This window comes from Heterocephalus glaber, unplaced genomic scaffold (assembly GCF_053883595.1).
Source record: "Heterocephalus glaber isolate CG9 unplaced genomic scaffold, H.glaber_assembly_v1.0 deba00001579, whole genome shotgun sequence".
Lineage (NCBI taxonomy): Eukaryota > Metazoa > Chordata > Mammalia > Rodentia > Bathyergidae > Heterocephalus > Heterocephalus glaber.
In genome coordinates this window covers 981,719-1,004,235 of record NW_028258360.1, presented here as the reverse complement: position 1 = coordinate 1,004,235, position 22,517 = coordinate 981,719, and the positions used below count along the sequence as shown (strand labels likewise).

The following is a 22,517-nucleotide window of genomic DNA, read 5'->3' as shown; positions in this document are numbered from 1 at the left end:
TTCTCAGACAAAGAAGCAGAAACAGCAAATAAACATATGAAAAAATGTTCAACATCACTGGTCATTCGAGAGATGCAGATGAAAACAACACTGAGATTCCACTTCACCCCAGAAAGAATGGCTGCTATCAAGAAATCAACGAATAACAAATGCTGGAGAAGTTGTGGGGAGAAAGGAACCCTTCTCCATTGTTGGTGGGAGTGCAGACTGGTGCAACCACTGTGGAAATCAGTATGGAGATACCTCAAAGAACTAGGGCTAGAGGTCCTATTTGATCCAGCTATTCCCCTGCTGGGTATCTTTCCAAAAGAATTAAAAGAATCATACCACAGCGATATATGTGCGCCACAGTTTGTCATAGCTAAAGCTTGGAAACAGCCTAAGTGCCCAGCAATTGGAAACTGGATAAAGAAGATGTGGATTTTTTATAAAATGGAGTACTACTCAGCCATAAAGAACGAGAAACTAGACATTTATAGCTAAATGGATGCATATTGAGGCCATCCTCTTAAGTGAAATAAATAGGACACACATGTGTAAATACCAAATAGTTTCTCTAGTGTGAGAAACTGAAAGTGTAAATAAGGATTAAAATGATTAAAATGAATAATTGATAATTTGAAATAGGAAAAGGTCCAAAGGTGTAGGGGTGGTGGGAGGGAAAGGGGAAAGGAAAGAAGGGAAAGGAAAAATTATAAGAAAAGAAAAAAAATGGAAACAAAATCTATGTAAATAGGGAAGGGTGGAGGGGGTGAAGGGTGCACAGGCAATGGGGAAAAAATAAGAGCCAAGATACATCATGTACAGGTACAAGCACCCAATGATAAATGTAAACATACTGTATACCTAAAATCTACCAATAAAAGAATTTTTTTAAAAAAGATTACAAGTATAGTCACCCAGCTAGTATTGATTAAATGGGAATCAAATGGGAAGACAAGTCGCATACAAGGAATTTCCCATTTAGAATATCAATCACTGCTATCTATCTCTAGGGAAAGTAGTACTTCTTTTCCTTTTTATAATGCCAACTAGTGAATGTGCCTCAATTGTTCTCCATGTTGGTTCCTTGCTGTGTTGGCTCCTGGAGGGCTGGTGCCTTAAGGGAGGTCTTGTCTACCTGCCAACAAGATATCTAATTAACTTACCTATCTATAATACAGGGTCTTAGGTTATAAATGTACTAAATGGTTCTATCCTCATTTTTTTGGACTTGACCTTCAAGGGCAGGTTTGACTGCAGGACAAGACTTCTCTGGTTTCCTTGCCTCTCAGAAAACAGTGGTTCACACTGTATACCACAAAACAAGAAATCTTCTAACTCTATCACCCAACTTTCATTCATTTGCTCGAAAATGTTTACTGAATATATACTACATCCCAAACACTGAAGTGGTTCTGAGGAACACAAAGATGAACAGTTCAGAAAGTTCCCTGTTCTCACAGAGCCTTCTACCTAATAGAAAATGACATAGGAACATGCATGCACCTGATACACATGCTATCTAATGTAAAATAGTAATCAGTGCTATAATACAAACAGCACCGAGGGATGTAATTGAGAGTAATTGGAGGACCTTTCCTTGAAAAAGCTTCTCTAAGGAAACTGATATTTAAACTAAATCTGAATAAGATAGAGCTGGAAAACATCTAGGAAGGAATATTCCTGAAAGAAAGACAAGCTGGAAAGTGTTACACAGGAGAAGGAAGTGGTCTCAGAGAGTATTTTCTAAGATCACTTCGGCTATTCACTGCTATGCAGTGAATGAATTGTTGAGACAAGGAGACTAAGCACAAGGCTTTGCATTGGTCCACATGTCAGACAGCAGTGACCTGGATCTGCTTGGTTACAAGAGAGAAGAAAATCAGACTTAAAGTGTGTTTTAGAATTTGAGGCAGCAATAGTTTAGATGTAACAACGATACGAAATAAAGGAAGACTCTAGAGCCTTAGGTGCCATCCCATTTAGTCGTGGATTCCAAGTCAGAAAGAACTCTTTTTTGACTGACTGACAGAGCCATGTTTATTTACATTAGATACAATAAATAACCTTGTTCTTCAAGCAAGCCCACCCCACACATGGTAGGGCAGGACCTGCTAATGTTCAAAGCTGATTAAATGACATCTTAATGATAAAACACACTTAATTCAGAGAATAAAGACTTCTATATAAATTTTATAGATCCTTTATTTAAAAAAAATCAAATCTGTCACAGGGCCAGGGATTTAGCTCAGTGGTTTCAATGCCTGCCTTGCAAGCGCAAGGACCCACATTCGATTTTTTTCTTGTTTTAACTACATATCCTTGAACTATAATTTCACATGATATATGGAAAAAGAAAAGTGAAATACTTCTTGGAAAATGCCCTATGACTAATTTGGTGGTACTAATCAGAAATCTCTCATGGCTCCCAGAGGAGGTATGACTTTGATGGGGGGGGTCTTCTTTTCAAAACATTTGAGAAGCCAGGTGTAATGGCGCATGCCTATAATCCCAGCTTCTTGGGAGGCTGAGGCAAGAGGATCACAAATTCAAGGATAGCATGGACAACTTAGCAAGACCCTGTCTCAAAATTAAAAAGCCTGGGGGTGTAATGGTGGTATAGCTCCCCTGAGTTTGATTCCCAGTACTGAAAGAGAAGGACAGACAGACACAACATTTGAGAAATTTATAATGAATTGGGCCGGGGATTTAGCTCAGTGGTTTCGCTGCCTGCTGCGCAAGTGCAAGGACCCGAGTTCGATTCCCAGTACCAAAAAAAAAAAAAATTGATAATGAATTGCAAGACCTTTGCTCTTTAAAGGAAAAGTTCAAAGTAAAACAAATTAAAAGATGTTCAGGGAGCAATACAGACTTTTAGATAGACAGAATAATGGATAAAGGAGTCTCAGAAGAGATAAAAATAAAAGGCCCAGGAATTCCACCATTTGAATATACCTGATTATTTAATAACAAATCAGATTAACAAAACATTTAAACACCACATTGCTGATATATCTTTATTTTTGTATTCACACTAGCAAGCCAAAAAATAGGAACAAAAAAACCCTCCATTTGTCTTATTACTGATAAAGTTATGTTTGGTTACTGAAGATGGTGCATATTAAATTTCCTCACAGAAAACATGCCATTTGCTCTTTGTAATTAGCAAATCATCTGTAGACTGACACTTTGAAATCATGAATATCCCATACCCAAACAAAATTTCACCCACTTTAATGACTCTTGCTTTAATCCAGTTCTACATTGTTTGCTGTAAAATAATTTTTAAAGAAATGAAGACAAAGATCTTTGCCTGTCTTCACTGTTTTCTCCAGTGGCTGAAACAATGCCTAGAGAATAACATGCAAAGTAAGTTACTATATAAATGTATTAATTAATCATTTAGGTAGCTATATATCTTTTATCTTTCTTGCTGTAATATATTTTACCACATGAGCATACTGCTGTATTGCCCGTTCTACTGTGAACATTCAGATTTTATCGTTATATTTATAAAAAAATGCTTCCATGAATTTTATTATGCTTGCTACCTAAAACCTTATATAAGTTGTTGGAACCTACACCCAACTGCTGGTTGCATTCCTATAAACCAGCAATGAACAGTTGGCTGAAATTAAAAACAATACCATTTACATCAGTGCTCAAAATATGAAATCAGCATAAATCTAATAAAATATGCACAGTATCTCTGACGAGACCTACAAAACTCTAATGAAAGTAATCAAGAAAGGTTTAAATTGAGAAACAGTCCATGTTCATGGATAGGAAGATCTAGTATTGTCAAGATACCAACTCTCCTCAACCTAATCTACAGAATCAACAAATAAAAATTCCATCAAGTTATTTTGTAGATATCAACACACTTTATAAAGTTTGTATGGAAAGGCAGAAGACCCATAACAGCTAAAATAATATTAAAGGATGAGAAAAATTTAAAAGACTGACATGAACCAATTTCAACATCTATCACAAAGCTATAGCAGTCAAAACAGCATGATATTAGTGAAAGAGAAGACAACTTAATGCAACAGAATTGAGAAGCCAGAAACAGACCCACAGAAATATAGTCAAATGAACTTTGGAAAAAAAGCCAAATATATATAACGCTAAAAGGACAATCCAAGAAAGAAAAACACTGATAAATTAATCTTTCCTACACTTAAAAACTTCTACTGTGTAAAGACTTTTCTTTTGAGAGAGATTCAAATTTTGTGATATTCCTGCCATTCCAAGGGGGCAGACCACACTCAGGTGCAAAAGACATTCTCAAGAGAATAAAGACACAGTCATATATTGGGAGAAAATATTTACAGAAAATATATCTGATAAAGAACTTGTATCCAAAATACGCAGAGTTCTGAAAACTCAATAATAAGAAAACAATCAACCAAATTTAAAAGTAAAAGATGTAAACACACACCTCAAAATAAAGAAGATAGATAAGTCAGGCATGGTGGCACACATCTGTAATCCCAGCTTCTCAAGACACTGAGGCAGGAGGATTAAAAATTCAACCCTGCCCCAGGCAATTTAGTAAAACTATATCTCAAAAAAAAAATTGGGACAATGTGGTTCAGTGGTAGAGCACTTGCCTAGCTAGCATAATCATGGCCCTAGGTTCAATACCTAGTGGAAGGAAGGAAAGAAGGAAAAGAAAGAGATGATATATGGATGGCAAATAACAAAAAACTGAATGTACATCATATGTCATCAGAGAATTGCAAATTAAAACACATATGTCTATTAGAATGGCCGAAACGTAAAACATGGGCAGCATCAAACACTGTCAAGGATGAAAGACACCTGAAGGAGTATCTTTCAGCAAACATTGAAAGAATAGAAATAGAAGATAAAATTTCCATCATAGTGAAAAAGGATAGAGGGAAGAATGGAATTAGAACAAGAAAGATTTTTTTTTAAAGCATCATCAGAAAGAAGTCAAGAACAGAGAGAAAATAAAATCCCAACAATAGGACAAACAAAAAATTAAAAATATAAGTAAATAAAATTATAGTAGACTATGTAGTAAGTAAATAGACTCAATTATCCAGTTAAAAAGACAGGCACTACTAGTCTAAAGAAATAAAAATCCAGTCCATATACCTATAAGAGGCATATAAAAAAACAGCAGTTCACTAGCACATGGGAAAGATGGAAAAATATACAAGGATAAGACCAAATAAACCTTGTTTAGGCATATTAATATCACTTAAAGTCAGACTTGAAAGCAAAATAAAAAATTAGAACATTTTGATATAAATTAAAATTAGCCAAGAAGATACACATCATGCTATAATATACCTATTGATATAAGAAAGGCAAATTCTGATAGGCAAGAAAAATTAGGAAATCTACTTTTTCAAAAGTGAATATCCAAAACAACTAGATGATTTGAATATCCTAACAGGTAGGCTTGATTTATTGGATCACCTATAAAATATGGCATATAGTAATTAGAGGATATGTAATATTTTCAGGAAATATGGAATATATATTTAGAGTGAATGGCCCAAAGAGATTTTCATCAAATCTGAAAAATTCTAAAAAGATATATTCATTGATCACAAAGCAATTAAGTTAGACATCAATATTATAACAAAATCTTGAATTTTTCAGTTGTTTTCCAATCTTTCACCGAATGAGTCAAAAATCATAATGCAAATCTGAAAACAGAAATGAGAACTCATAAAAAATATCAAAATTGTAAAATAAGGTTATCCACCCAAATCTCTAGTTTAGAACTTCCCCCCAAACTGCTGGAAGTACTAGCAACTGACAGATGACTTGTCCTCAGCTTTCTGACTAAGGTCTTGCCCCATCCTAGGGACAGGCCATATCCAGTAGTTAACTGATACAGGTATATACAGAATGACTGAAAATAACTGTATGTTTTAAATACTTCTGGCCCTTCCCCAAAGTCAAAATGACGGTGAAAGGTAAATGTTTTGAATCAATTCAGGACATTGAGGCAGCCAGGACAGTATAACTAAAGACATTCACAAAAGAGGACTTCCAGAACTGCTCAACAAGTGGCAAGGATGACGATGGGACAAAGTGTGCTTTAAGTAGTTGGGGTGAGGGGAGATAGCAATTATGATTAGCCAATATCCAAGATTTCTCTGTAGGGTTAGTTGAGGTCTTTGTTGACAAAGAATCTCACCCCAATTCAACTTCTCCCTCAGTCCAGTTTCCCTCACTCCCCAAAGGTGTTAGGAAGTATTTTGCCAATAAACCTCCAGAGTCTGTATGTCCTCAAGGCATTCTAAACTACAATGGAGGAGCACATTGGGAAAGCTGTTCCAGTGGTGTAAGCAAGAGATGGCGTTGGTTTAAACAAAGACAGTAGCAGAGCAAATGGCTGAATTCAAGAAATCTCTAGGAAGTGATGACGATGATCTACAGAACCACATTATGAAATACAATGACGTGCAAATCATGAAAGCAAGCCTCATTGCTTATTACCAAAACTGAAACTTCTCTACTTCCTGTCTGTGATCAGTTACATTGCAGATGGTTAAATTATCCATCACTTTCGTCCCAACATAAGTACAGCAAAGAAAAATCTTCTCTTACTCTGTGACTATCCAGTGGGAAGAGAAAATGTATCCTAAAGTAAATATTTTGTTATTTAACATCACAAGGAAAGGGCAATAAAAATGGGGTGCCCTTGAGTTCTTTTTTTTTTCAGTACTGGAGATCAAACTCCAGACTGCACTTGCCAGGCAGACGTGGTGCCACTGAGCTACATCCTCGGCCCAAGCTCTGATGAACTAATGATAACTGCACAGACTCAAATAAGAATTAGCACATTACTAGATTTGTTCAAAAAAATCTAACTCAGAATCTACTGGAAAATTTGGATGCAACATACCATGTGGCCACACTGAAAAGTGCCTATTGTGGGTATAAACAAGAAAATAATTTAAATTCAAACAAATTATAGATATGAATTTCATTATTAATGCATTTATTTGTTTTGTATTATTTAATCATAATTTTTGACTGATTTTACTGTTGTCTTACAAATTAGATATAGTTAGTTTAGTTACATATAAAGTGTATCATTTAGCTTGGCACAATTCAGACTGAGGTGATGCACATTTGTATCAATAGTAATTGGGATTTCTAATTACCTCACAAACAGTAAACATGTATATGGTGCAGTTCAACTGTGAATTATCCACATTTCCTTCTCTTTTTTTTTTGGTATTGGGGATTGAACTCAGGACCCTGTGCTTACGAGGAAGGTGTGGCACCACTGAGCTAAATCCCCGGCCCAACATTTCTACTACTACTCTCCCTCCAAAAAGGTAATTCTGAGTGAGTTTTTCCCACTGGAGAATGAAAAGGTGTGAAGTGAGCACAGAGCATTTTGTCCTGCCTCAGCCAACCGCCAACCTTTTAAGTACATAAATATATAACTACATATTTGTGGTTTCATTTATCAAATATATATATTACTAATGAAGTACAAATTTATAAACATGTTCTAGTAATATACCATATATTACTTAATATAATGTATTTAATTTTATAATCTATTAATTTGACAATAGTAAATATAACAAATATATTAAATTTAAATACGAATAAATCAATATTATACATATAAAAATATAATAAATATGTATTATAAGTTAAAATATACCAACCCATAACACTAATGATTTGGTAGAAGTAAATCACTTTGGTAGAAGTAAATGACTTTGTTGGCCTGTTTTCCCCTGCTCAGGTAAATAACAGATCCTCAACTCTGTTCCATGTATCAGAAATCAGTGTACAGATAGAGCTGAAGGCATTCACAGACAGGAAGTTTCCAAACCTACCAATGTTTTTTCACATTGCAGTGTGTTTCCAATTGTTTGGATGGTATACATGGTTTTTTTCAATCAAGTAATAGAAAAAAGAAAAGATATACAAGAATGCACAACAATAAAACAAGAGAAAAGAATATGAAGGACTGAAACAAAAAGAGAGGCAGTGGAGCAAATACAACAGTAAAACATGAGATCATGTAAAATTATGCTTAAGCCTTAATGTGTAAATTGGGAAATAAAATTGTAAGTTCCCATATGTCTTAGTTACTTTCTCATTGCTAAAACAAAATGCCTGACACCCAAAGTTAAAAGAGGAAAGGTTTATTTGAAGAGGTTTTAGTCCACAGTCAGCTGGCTCCACGGCAGGGTAGCATGGCAGAGGAGAAACAGTCCATGGCAAGACAGGTAGGAGGCAGAAAAGCAGTAAGCAGCAAGTAGCGAGCCTCCTTTTCCCTTTTATCCCAGCTAAGCTACAAGCATATTGATTGATGCCACATACACTCAGGGTGGGCCTTCCCATTAGCCACATCCAGAACTATGATAAACCAATCAGTGGGCTAATTTAGTTATCACGTGCCCTTAATCCATATTCACATACTCTAAATCTGGCCACCTCCAAAAATCCCCCCTATAAGTCTATGAGCTGGAACATCCAGATACAAGCTGTAACACCATATATTGATGGGAAAGAAAAAATTAAAGAACCTACAAGGCACATGTCTCCATCTCCCAGGGAACATCATTCTAACCTCAAATGACCATATTACTTCAATATAAGTATCGCACTTTTTAATTTTTTTTTTTTGGTGCTGTGGATTGAACCCAGAATCTCACATATGCTAAATACATGCTCTACCACTGAGCTCCACCTCCAGCCCCCAACATCTCATTCTATAATGAGTTCCACAGAGAATATTTTTAGTACAATTTTCAACATAACTTTTTTTAAGGCACTTTTTACTAAATCTCTTTGGATATTAACTCTATCTTCTACCAAGGACCAAATTGGCAAATAAATGAACAGGGTATACATTTGTTAAGAAGTTATAAATTATAATTATACTTAGGAAGATTCTGTCTCAAAAATTTTTTTTTTAAATTTTAAAGGACTGAGGATATAGCTCAGTGTGAAGGTCCTGGGTTTAATCCCCAGTAATTGGGGGGTTGGGATAAATAGAATTCATTTACTGCAGAGACTCCCACACTATTTTAAGAGAACAGCCATCCATCAAAACAAATTGCTCACATTTGGTTGTTTTCCTTTCAATAATTCTTTTTAATTCAATCACCACTCACTTTTTTTAATAGTTACTTGAGGAAAAAGTGCATTCTACTGTTATTGGTTAGAACATTCTATACACATCAAGGTCTAGTTGCTTTACAATGTTGTTCAAGTCCTCTAGTCCCTTAACAAGCTTTTGTTTAGTCTGTCTATACTTACAAGGTAGTATTAAAGTCTCCAACTATTAATATAGAACTCTCTCTCTCTCCCTTCAGTTCTGTCAGTGTCTGTTTTTATCTTTGGGGGAATCTATATTTTGGTGTACACATTTATAATTGCTAATCAACATATAAATACCTTGTCAGTCTCTTATAATAGTTTTCTGAGAGGCTACTCAGCCATAAAAAATGAGAAATTAGACATTTATAGCTAAATGGATACACACTGAGGCAATTCTCTTAAGTGAAATAAATAGAACATACATGTTTAAATACCGAATAGTTTCTCTAGTGTGAGAAACTGAAAGTGTAAATAAGGACTAAAAGGTACAATAGATAACATGAAATAGGAAGAAAAGGGGCAAAGGGGAAGGGGAAGTGGGAGGGGTAGGGGAAAGGAAAGAAGGGAATGGAATTAATATGAGAAAATGAAAAAATGGAAACAAAGTCTTTGTAAATATGGAGGGATGGAGGGGTTGGAGGGCAGGGGAATGGGGAAAAAATAAGAACCAAGAGAGATTATGTAAAGGTGCAAATTTCCAGTGACAAATGGCATTATACTGTATATCTAAAATGTAACAATAAAATTAATTTTTTAAAAAATAGTTTCTGACCAAGCATGGTGGCACATGCCTGTAATCCCAGCACTCAGGAGGCTGAGGCAGGTGGATTGCCACAAATTCCAGGCCAGCCTGGGCTACACAGTGAGTTCAAGTCCAGCCTGAATTACAGAGTGAGACCCTGACTTTAAAAAAAAAAATAGTTTCACACTCAAAGTCTATTTTGTCTGATATTACTACCACCATTCCAGCTCTCTTTTGGATACTGTTCTCATGAGCTATCTTTTTCTATCCTTTTACTTTCATCCTCTAAAAAGTTTTAGAACTGAAATGAGTTTCTTATAGATAGCATATAGTTGGACTATGTTTCTTAATACATTCTGCCAATCTCTGCCATAAGATATTCACATACACTAGGATGGCAATAATTAAAAAATAACAAAGCCAGGCATGGTGGCACATGCCTATAATCCTAGCACTCAGGAGTCTGAGGTAGGAGGATCACCATGAGTTCAATGCCAGCCTAGGCTACATAGTGAGTTCAAGGACAGCCTGGACTACATGGAGAGAAAGAATTAAAAAAAAAAAAACAAGTGTTGGCAAGAAATTGAGAACTGAATATGTTCCTGGTAGAAATCTAAATGATATAGTGACCATGGAGAGGAGTTAAAAGCTCCTCAAAAAAGTTACCATATAGCCCAGCAATTCTACCCCTAGCTTATATAAATCAAAATAATTGAAAACAGATATGCAAATAAAAATACACACACATGCTCATAGCTACACTATTTACAATAGTTGGAGGTAGAAACAACCCAAACATTCATCAACAGATGAACAATAACAAAATGTGGCATATGAACACAATAGAATATTATTCAACCATAAAAAGGAATGAAATTTTGATATATGGTAAAAAATGGATGAATCCTGAAAACACTTTTAAGTAAACTAAACAGACACAAAGTTCATGTATTACATGATTCCACTTATATGAAATATCTATAATATATCCATAAGGACAGAAAGTAAATTAGTGGCTGTTAGGAACCAGGAGGAAAATGAAGACTAAATACTACTGGGTATCAAGTTTCTTTTTTCTTTTTTTTTTTTGGTACCAGGGATCGAACTCGGGACTTTGTGCTTGCGAGGCAGGTTCTGGAACCACTGAACTAAATCCCTGGCCCTAGGTATCAAGTTTCTTTGAGGAGTAATGAAGATGTTCTTAAGTTAGACAGTCGTGTCAGCTACATAACTTTGTGAATAAATTAAAAAACAATGAGCTGTGTACTTTGAAAGGCTGATTTCACAGTATTTAAATTTTATCTCAATTTTTAAAAATCTAATCTTTAGAATAAAAATTCAGAACAGGTTGCCTCCAGGACTACGGAGTGCGAATGGATGGAACATGAGAGAGCTCTTGGGAGTGATAGTGATGCCCAGCATCTCAGTGGAGTTTGGAGTTACAGAGATGAATGCATATATCAAAATCAACAAATATAGGCAAGTTCTGCTCATATTACTGCATGCAAAGTTTGTACTAAAACAAAACTGTATGCAAATACTTAATTCAATTAATAACATGTATGTTGGAGTACCTCCCCCTCCCCCATGCTGGGGATGGAAGCCAGAGCCTTGTGCATGCCCAGTCCTAGGTTAAGTGTTTAGTGGAATATGTATCAGTATATGCAATTTACTTTAAAATACAGCAAAAATAAGATGAGTTAATATATGCATAGATAAGTGATAATCTAGAAAAGGTTAATAATGGAGCCTTGGTGCTGACCATGTATAGGTGTATACCATAAAGTTCTTTCAAAATGCCATTATGACTTAAATTTTCCAAAATAAAATACTGAGGGGGGAAAAATCAATGAACAAGTAAATTATTGGCAAGTTATGAGTACCACTCAGAAAGTTATGGTTATACGACAGACTGAGTAGAGCATCTTCTCCTGAAGACATAATATTTAAGCAAAGATACAAGGACTAAGCAAGAGTCTTCCAGTTCCCCTCTGTCCTGACTCTTCCCCCCAAAACCCCTCAAAAGCCCTAAGGCTCTGAAAGTCGATGTATTCAATTAAACCAACATGACTAAAGTACAGTAGGCAAGAAAAAGGAATAGGGTAAAATAAGATCGAAGAGAAAAGCAGGCACAAAATTACATATGATTTGTTGTCAGAGCAAGGAATTGTGTTTTATCTAAGAGCAACAGAAAGTCATTAGAGGATTTAAAACAGGGATGGGGCGGGATAGGATGAGCTGTCTCCTTGCTCTTTTACATTTTAAAATATCACACTGCTATATGAATAATGACTGTGACTTGCTTTTACAAAGAGGTCAAGAAACTATTGTTACAGTCCTTGCAAAAGACAACAGTATTTTGGAGGAGTGGTGGTACCAAAGATAGTGAGTAATGAACGTGGGACAGCTTCCAGGATGGATCCTGGATTTTGGCCTAAGTAACTGGGGAAACATTCACTGTGGAAACTGTAGAAGCGGGTTTGCAGGACGGCAGACTTCACGATCAGAATTTTTTTAATTGAGCATGATTTGTGATTGTGCTAAAGATAGGCAAAGAAACATAATAAGAATGGCCTGGAAGTTGTTAAAAGACAGGTTTACATTTATAATTTTTTTTCCTCTCAAGAGTAAAAGATTATATTAAGGACCTCTGGTCCACTAAAAAGATCACCTAGTACTGGGCCCGGGCCCGGGACTTAGCTCAGTGGCTCTGCCACCTGCCCCCCACCCCCAAGCACAAAGACCTGAGGTTGATCCCCAGTACTGGAAAAAAAAAAAAAGATCACCTATTACTGTTGTTCTCAACTGGGGTACAGATAAACTGGGTGTCAATAGCCCTATTTCTCTAAACTTAGAGGTCAAAGGAAAAAATTCAGCAGTGCAAACAAGGCAGACAAGGGAGTCCAAAAAACAAATACATTAAGTAACATATTAAGTCTTTTTTTTTTTTTTTGGTACAGGAGATCGAACTCGGGTCCTTGGGCTTGCGCAGCCAGCAGCGAAACCACTGAGCTAAATCCCCAGCCCAGTAACATATTAAGTCTTAACTGTCTCTCACCCCATCAATGATCAGAGGCTGCCTGCTTCTTTAAATCCACATATAAAATGCCTAAGTACCTTATAGTTTTTTACACAAAACAATGACTCAAATTTTAGCTCTCATCCTGAAATCTCATTAGTTTAGCCAAAGTATAATGAAAGATCCATGGTGTTAAGAGCCAAAGAAATCTAAATTTAAACCAGTAGCTCAGTGACCTTGAGCAAATTACTTAACATTTCTAATCCTTCAGTTCCTATAAATGTAAATGAAAATTATTAAACACAAGAATGAGCATTAGAAATAATATTGCCAAAGTGTCTGACTCATGGAAAAGATATTCTATAAATATGGGCTGCTATTATGTAAAAGGCACCTAAAAAAATCAATGCTAAAAACAGTTTCCAACTTTAGCAGCAAAGATTTCTGTTTCCAGAAAAGTACAGACTGGAAAGAGGGCCCCACATAAGACAGGATCAATTTCATTTTTACCATGTAACACAAAAAAAAGTAAAAGAAATCTAGGAAAGGTATGACACATACTTACAAATGGATAGCTTTGAAGATTTTATTATAATTCAGTTGGTTAGAATGAGGAACATATTTTCCCATAGAATCAATATTGGTTTACCTCTTAGATGAACTTAAAATGGTCCATCATAATCATAATGCAGTTAAGATATGATATATCCAATAAAAGTAGCAAAATAATTAATGAATGACCAATGACCGTACAACACAAAACCAAGAAACTTTAATAATATGCAATTAATTTCATTTAGAAGCCAGTACTTGAAGGAAAAGTACTATTGAGAGTACCTTTGATGGGAGGTTTCTGTGGTGATTGAGAATGGATTCTCAGGGAAATTCTAAAAGCTTTATAAAAGCTGATGACCCTGGTTCTTTACTATGTTTTCTTTCATCTCAAATTTTATGGCCTCCCTTTCTTTCAGTAGAAGCAAAACATTAGCACATTTATACTTAGTAGTTATGACTGTGATCATTAATTCATAAATGAGAAGGAATTAATAAGGGAAAAATATGAAAAAAGAAAAACGGAATTTTGAGGACATACCCAAGTATAAAGAAAATAAATTAAGATTGAATTTAAGGGACATCAGCAGGAAAAGAACTGAAAAAGAAGGAAAGCCCAGCATTAAAATGTGGAAGAAAGACAGCAGAGTAATGAGAATTGATCAGAGAGAAGCCATCCTGATTAGCTATTTATCTTAAAAGTCACAGGTTTTAAAAATGGTGGAAGAAAAACATAAAAGCAAGCAAATCAATCTGCAGACTATCATTTATTCAAAGGAAATGCTCACAAGCTGATGATTCATAATTCAAATTTGACACAACAATGTAACTCTAGAATTTTCTTCTAACCCTTTGTTGTTTTCCTAAGATCCTCCAAATATTGGTTTGGTTTTTTTGGGGGGTTTTTTTTGGTACCAGGGATTGAACTCAGGACCTTGTGCGAGGCAGGCACCGGAAAAACTGAGCTAAATCCCTGGCCCCCTAAATATTGTTTTTATATAGATATTATTATGATAAATAGTATTATGTCCTATTAGGTAGGTGACTAGAATGAGGAGTTTTTAACTTTGTATAATAGAATAAAACTAAACTATTTTAGGAAAGTCTCCTCAAAAGCCAAGAGATATGTTACATACCTCTTAGCAATGAAAAATGCTAGATTTCAAACTTTTGATTTATTTAGCAATCTGGCAAATCTTACTGTGAAATACTGAAATTCTTTTTGAAAAGGTTGACAATTCTGAAGAAATGATTAACTAAGACATATTGTAGACAAATAAAGTAAGATTTTTCTATGGCCTAGTATTAAACCCAGGGAGTTTTTGCAAAGTAATAATAAACAAAGTTGAAATAATTTAGCCAAACCGGACTAAAAAGAACAATCCAACAACCAAGTAACATTTTAAATCACTAAAGAACTGTTATACTAGCCTGTTCTAATTTGCAAAGAATGTACTTATTAATGCAACTGATCACTTTCAGGCCAATATTTCTACATATCACAGCTACACAAATTTTGTCAAATCACCTATTCTCCAACTGCAGATGATTTTTCTAAATAATTAGGACTACAAGACTACAAGAAATGTTAGTGTGGATGCTGAAAAATTTGGACATGGGAATTGTAGGATGTTTTAAAGATGGCTATGAATCCCTATAAACATTGGCTAATTTCGCTCACCTGTCTACACATTTCTTTCAAACGTAAACAAATATTCAGTTAATAAAACTGTAAAGTTTTTAACAGCTTTGTTAACCATGATAATAGAATGCCCATACATGTTTTCTCAATTAGCAGATACTGAAAATACAGTTGCTCTCATGAGCACCACAAATATTTTTAATTAAAAAGTACAACAGTCATTAAAATGGCCTCCAATTTACCTTTTACTCCATTTAGAATATTTATTTCTAATTTCCCACATTCTATTTTTCTTAGCAAGATACATTTTAATATTTAATATTTAATATTTTTGTACAAGGCAAAATTTGAAGAATCTTGTCACTTTAATCATATATGAATTTAACTTATAAACTATATTCAACTGCTTACACAGGAATTTACATTAAATCCAATTTAAGGATTTTTAAGACAATTCCTTCTTTTAATTAGCCAGCGAATTCACCTTACAAAAGAGGTCTAATTACTCTCTATAGTCCACTTTAGTAATAGGATATAGTAATTCAACTGATAAATTCTTTGGAGCAACAAGTAATCAGAAACCTAAAACTACTAAAATATTGCTTGCTGTATGGGACCTCCTTATTATATCTTTACTTAACTGAATTTGCTGAAAGACACAGAAACCCTACCAAAGTTAATTTAAGAACTTACCAATTTCCCTCGCAATTCTGACGGCTTCATCAGCATCCTGTAACAGCAGGAAATGAGACTCAACATTAATCCCATGAGGCATTGCACAATGTCTTTAGGGCAGTCATATATTGCACTACTGTCTCCTCTGATTCATTTAATGTTCAATTTTACAGCCTTCTAACCCTTTTCATTCAGAGAAATGTAAAATTAATACCATAAGTGGAATGTAAATTCTACCTCATCATTATTATATTAAGAAACTCAAAGGGGTTTGAAATGAGCTGGCAGGAAGCACTAGCAGAGTTGCCAATGATCTGGTGTAGTTGCTGGAATTTAATGGCAGAATTTGAATGTTTACAATCAATACTGAATCATAAATCAGATCATTAAAGCTTGTCTACAGCCAGCTTGTTTCTAATATTTATAGATCATGTTTTCCTAGATTCTGTCAGCAGGGGGAGTTGATTCTCTATTGTTTGGGAGGAGCTTGATCAATCTTCAGAAATAAAAAAATAAATTTCCAATATCTTTAGGAATTATCAAATTTTTAAAATTCGTTATGATAATTTCCTTTACCTTTTGTGTCTTACTTTTTATTTCATCTCTTTTTCGGGTACCCAGTTCATCTTTATAGTTGTAGCTTGCTACATAAATAAAGACCTTAAATTCAATACCCCTCCTCCCCAGAGAAGAAAAACCTACAAAACTCCACGGGAGAAAACAAAATACCTTCCCAAACAGTTTGGTACAAAGGAAAAGTTTACTGATATAAGGATTAGTTACTGCTAACTATCAGCTAAAGCCACTTGTATCTCTAAGTAGCTGAGGAGGCAAAAACTTCCCTTGAATCTAGGTCATTCATTGATCATTAACTCTTACCTAACACCCTGCAAAGAATACTCACGACACATTTCCCATACAACAATGAAGACAATACTGAGCTCCAAGCTCCTTTTCAATTCTACTTTTTTTAATTGAGTAACAGAAAAAATAAACTATCAATAGTGTTTTGAAACCACCAGCTGGTAAGTATGCCTAGACTTTTAAAAAACTTTAAAATAGTGAAGTGAAGCCTGTTATTTTCAAGCTTTTAAGTTAATACACTTAAAATATAGAGCAACCATGTGAGAATCCTCCCCTAAATCAGAGGTAGAAGATGTTTATAACTGGTTGGTTTATGTCTAATAAAAAAAAATCTTCCTTGAAAGTCTTCAGTACCTAATAACATCCCCTGAATAAGGAGGTTGGCAGGGGAAGTTGTCAGAAAAATTTAATTTCCTTTCATTAGCCAGTCTGCTCCACAAATAGGTGCTTGTTAAGTTCAAAGCAGTCCTGAAAGCGACATCAGTTTTAAGTCTTTTTTTACTCCAAGCAGTCACATCTGCTAATGAGATTTTCCAAATAACAATTGTTTTCAAGTCAGAGATAAATCTATACCTCCCAGCCAACAGCCCCCAAAAATCAAGGTTTACTGCTTTTTTACACCTTGCTGTTTTCACTGACCCTACATTCTCCAAATTTTAGCTTAAAAGGATAAAAATCCATGAAAAGGGTCATTTAAGAATGTTAGTGGTTTCCACACATTGAGTTGGAAGGTTCTTTGTTCCAGCCAGTGACAGTTATTGGAGAATACTTGCCTTTAATAGCCTCTCTGTCAGGAAGTGTTAAACCTGCCAAATGCGAACAATTAGGGCCTCTTGAACAAAATGCAGGAAGAGTGATGGCTGCCCAGGACTGGATTATAATAAGCCTAGAAGGAAACTTCTAACATTTCTTTCAAACGTGCAAGAGTATATTTGTCAAAGATAATCCCAGAGAAATGTTACTTTGAGAGAACTAACGGGCAAGTTTTAAAGAATTCGGAAAATTCATTAGCTAGATTTTGCCATTTATTTATACATATACATATTACAGATGTGTCATGTGCATATAAAGAAAATTATATGTAAACATAGCACAACTTCTAAAAACTCTTGTAACTGCCACAAATCCAGGATTTTTGTTAGATACCTGCCACAAAACAATCTTATCTTTTAACTAATCAGTATGCTTAAGTTTTCTTACTATGAAAATCAAATTCTATTTGATTCTATTAATCAATTCTGAAATAAACTTAAAAATTAACTTTCACTTGTCACTCATTTATCCCCCCGCAAAACTTTAATGAAGACCTATTATGTACTAAACACTAGAAATTCTATTACTGGTTTCACAAATAAACTACTAAAAACACTCAGCTGCAATATGGTCTTTCAGCACATTTATTTTACTACTGGGCTACATAAAATTACTTCTGAAAAGATAAAAACTCCCATATAGCTCCAAAGTCAATGGTAATGACATATGATAACTATAAAACCCAAGTAAGGTTACAAAAAATTAATAAAACTTTCAAAGAACTAAAAAAAAAAGATTGTTGATTGTTGAATCATCCAGAAAAATGGGCAAATGGTTAAGTTCAAATAAAAAGTCCAAAAGGATAACATATGAAATATGTTCAATCTTAGTCATAATTACAGAAATGGTAGATTAAGTCAATGAAAGCTCATTTTTACCTAGCAAATTAACGTTTGATAATGGCCAAGAGTGGAGACTTAAAAGTAAATAAGCACTTCTCACATTTGGTGTCATAGAAAATGGTACAACAGTTTCAAAAATAGTCTGAGGATGTGTGTCTCCTGACTCAGCAGTTTCCCTCTTAGGAAGTTATCCTACAGATATTCACACACGCATGCACTAGAGAGACATATACAGAAATGTATTATTTTCAGTATGTTGGTGTCTTGATAAGAAAAAGAAGCAACTTAATAGGCCTTCGATAGGAGACTAGTACCACAAATAGTACAATGATAAAAATGGAATATTACATGCCCTTTAAAACTGTAAGGATGATCCTTATGTTCTTATTCATCCACTTCTACACTAATTCCAAAAATATTTACCCAGTAACAGTACATGAAATAAAGTTTCTGGTATTGGGGAGCTTATTACAGGCTAATAAGAGAAATAAAAAATCAAGTAAACAAATCAGTTGAGAACTACAAGAAATGTTACAATGGAAACAAAGAGTACTACGGCAGAGAATAAGAGGACACTATTTTAGACAGGCTATTAAGAAAGGGCCCTTCTGAAGTAAAATTTGAAACCTGCAGATAAAAGTAGCTCACTACCCTGCAAAGATTAGGGAGAAGGAAAAACAACATGTACAAAAAGCCTAATTAAGAAGGAATATAATATGCTCCAGAAACAAGAAGGTCCTCAAGACTAAATCTGAAACACACTAAGGAAATGGCAGAACAGGGCAGGATGACTAAAAGCAGGGGGCAGGGCCATGTTCCAGCCTGGCCTTTCAGAAGGGTCCAGAATCCCAAAGGCCTTGGTTGTATCGAAGGGGTGGGGAGTGAACTGGAGTTCCATTTTAAAATGATAATCCATCCATTCATCCATCCTTCTTTCCTTCCTGCCTGCCTTCCTGCACCTTAGTAATACTGAATGTTGAGGCCTGTTTGGGGAAAATGGTATACACATTTAATATATCTTGATCATTTTGAATCCCATTACTCTTCTCTTCCTCCCTATTCTCCTGATCCCTTTTCCATCTCTACAAATCTACCTCCTAATTTCCTGTCATCTCTAAGAGAGTAAAACTCTTACACTCAAAAGATATGCAAGACTGGGCTGGGGATTTACCTCAGTGGTTCCGCCACCTGCCTCGCAAGCACAAGGACCAGAGTTCGATCCCCGGTACCAAAAGAAAAAGATATGCAAGACATATTTAATAAACTTGGGGAAGAAAAAGCAAGTGATAGTGTACATAATGTACCCTTATTCGTATTAAGATAGCAATATACTTCTAAATAAATGCATGTATGAACAGATACAAAAAGCTGAAATTACTGCTCAAATGTAAGATTTAAGAGTTGAGGAGAAGAGAGATGGGCATAGTAGGGCACATCTGTAATCCCAGCTAATAAATCGGGAGGCTGAGGCAAGAGGCTGGCAAGTTTGAAGTCAGCCCAGGAAACGTAGCAAGACTCTGACTCAAAATAAAATGGTTCAATCCCTAGTAACAAAAAAAGGGAGGGAGGTAAAGAAAAGGAAGAAGGGAAGCAAAGGGAAGAGTTCAGTTGAGCTGGAGAAGGGGAACTTTTACTTAGCATTGCATATCCTCAGGAACATGTTGTATACCATAAGAACCATAATTTCATAGTTCATACTACTTTTATAGTTTAAAAACTAAGTCACCCATTATTGAAGGTATTTTCAAAATTTAATAAGTGATTATTTTTAAAAACTATATTCTTGAAATTCATTTAAATTTTTTATGATTTCCAGTTCAAACTTGGTTTTAATTCCTCCTGCCTACTCCACTATCCTGAGCCCCAGTCCCTTTCTACCTAATCCCAAATCCCAAATCCCAGGCTCCCTTCCTGGTCTTTCCATGGAAGAGTGCCTGGTCAGCTCAGTCAGGAACTCTTTCTCCTTCATCAAACCAACTCATACTAAGACAGGTGATGTACTGGGTCCTGAAGACACAAGGGGCAGGGGCAGGGGTAAGAAGACACTCTCCTAGCTGTCATGTAATGTGCAGGGTTATGGAAAAGAAAGACCTCAAACATTATTACAGAGCAGCTAAGAAATGATGTTAGCAATGCAGGTTACATAGAAGTGGTAAAGAGAACATGGGACAACAAAGAATCTCAAATTCAGAGTTTCCTGGACATCTTCTCAGGCATAGTGACTTTGAAAAGAGGCCTAATACATGAAAACGATGGTGAAAAATAAATGGCTGGTGTCTCAACAAGTCACATTAGAGTGAACTTCAGCTTAAGAGCAAAGCAATGAAGGGCCTCGCTCTGGCTGCATTTTGAAGAACTTGGCATATCATTCCTTATTTATTATGGATACAGTCTACCTTGTCCATCTCTCCATCCCATTAAAATGTAAGCTCCCTAAGGGCAGAAATCCATGTCCATAGGTGGTTCAGTGAGATAGATGGTTCCAAATGCATAGAAGAGCATCTGGCATGTAGAAAGCATCCAAGGAACAGTGTAGATTTGGCAAATGAAGGAGCAAACAAATGAAGAAAGGGACATGATGAGAGGGATCTAAGGAGTATGGGTGGGAAAGAGTAATCCAGGTGAGAAAGAAATGACTATTTGTATTGGATTCAGACAGGACATACTTTTAGTTTCATCTGAAAGCTGTTTCTTTGGGAAAGCCTTTCCAGGCCTCCGTATCCAGCTTATGCACCACTGCTGTGTGATCACATTGTACCCCGCCCTTCAATTATGACAGCCCCGCCACACTTCATCTCCGAAAGGGAAAGGACTAGCTCTGTCTTGCTCTACACTGGATCCCTAGAGCTAAACAAACTGGTATATATGATCAACACATTATTTGTTCAATAAGCATCTATCCATCAGCTTCCATAAAAATAAGTCTGCTATGATAAGATACTCTCTCATAAATGCCAACAGAAGTACTCATCTCCAGAACATCAATTTTATAAGCAAGAAAACTTATATCCAAAGTGTATGGTGGCCTACACCAATTGACCTAAGTGACAGAGAGCAAGAAAGTATCGCAGTGGTTCCAAGTCAGGCTGCAATGTGGTTTGAGTTTAAAGCAAAGTACACTCAACAAAATATTGCTGACATTAGGCAAAACCAAGTCCACTATTTACCTTGGTTTCTTAGTCGAGCACATTTTTTCAAAGTATTATAAAACTTCCAAAGTTTGAAACATAGTTTTCAACTTCATAGTTTGAAGTCCTTTCATACACACACACACACACACACACACACACACACACACACACACACTAGGCAAGCATTCTAACACTGAGCTACATACCCATCCCTATTTGTAATTTTAAGTAAAGTTTTTCACTAAATTTAAAAAATTAAATTTCACATGGCAGTAAGTTTTCAAATGGAAGGGCTATAGGTTAAAGTTATGTTAAACAGTAATAAAGCTGGTTTTGGTGGTGCACTTCTGAAATCCCAACACTCTAGGAGGCTGAGGCAGGAGGATTGAGAGTTCAAGTCCATCTTGGGCAACTTGGGAAACTTAGTGAGACCCCATCCCAAAATAAAAAATAAAAAAGGGTTGGGAATTGTGGCTCAGTGCAAAGGCCTTGGGTTCAATCTTTAGTATAGCCCCCCAAAAAAGAACAAAAAAAGCAAATTTATTTAAATTTTCAGACATTAAACTATTTCATGCTGTTATTTTTGTTAGTACACGTTTGCTGTACATAATGATCACATTCATCATGGGTTAACATGTACATAAACATCTTCATTCTTTTTTCATCCCCTCCCTCCTCCTTCCCTGCATCTTTTGGTCCCCTCTCCTTTGGGAAAAGATCTATCTCCCTGTTTCCTATTATCTTTCTTTTATTTGTTCTTTATATTATTTATACTTTGGGGCCAAAAGGTTTGCATTCTGTGACTCTCATCAAATGATTAGTGTGCCTCTCTGGAATTCAGTTTCCTCTCCATAAAATGGACACAATAAGAGTATCTACAGCATGTATTACTGAGAAGATGAGGTAGAAGTTAAGGTTGAAACACCAGAATAGGACCTGGCCCACAGTGTGCATACAATTAAGGCTAGCGATCTGTAATAATATGGACAGTCTGCCATCCCAAGCTACAAATTTGTTCCCTCTTTGCCTGGACTTAGCTGGTACAACCTGTGTCATTACCCATCCCTTGGACTTTTATACCATAGAACTAATACTGGAACTACAATACTATAGAACTAGGCACTTCATCTCTTAG

General features: G+C 35.5%; 1 protein-coding gene across 19 annotated transcripts in view; it reads right to left on the bottom strand.

Moving 5' to 3' along the window:
* Nucleotides 1-22,517, bottom strand: part of Pcca (propionyl-CoA carboxylase subunit alpha) — a 399,147-nt gene that overhangs the window by 232,403 nt on the left and 144,227 nt on the right. For all 19 annotated transcript variants that reach the window (XR_015443859.1, XR_002387412.2, XM_087193202.1 and 16 more), the window contains one exon: nt 15,751-15,787. Coding sequence is in view for 17 of the 19 variants with exons in the window: in XM_087193202.1 (XP_087049328.1) it covers nt 15,751-15,787 (37 nt within the window). In the remaining 2 variants the exon portion in view is untranslated. The remainder of the gene's footprint in view (nt 1-15,750; nt 15,788-22,517) is intronic.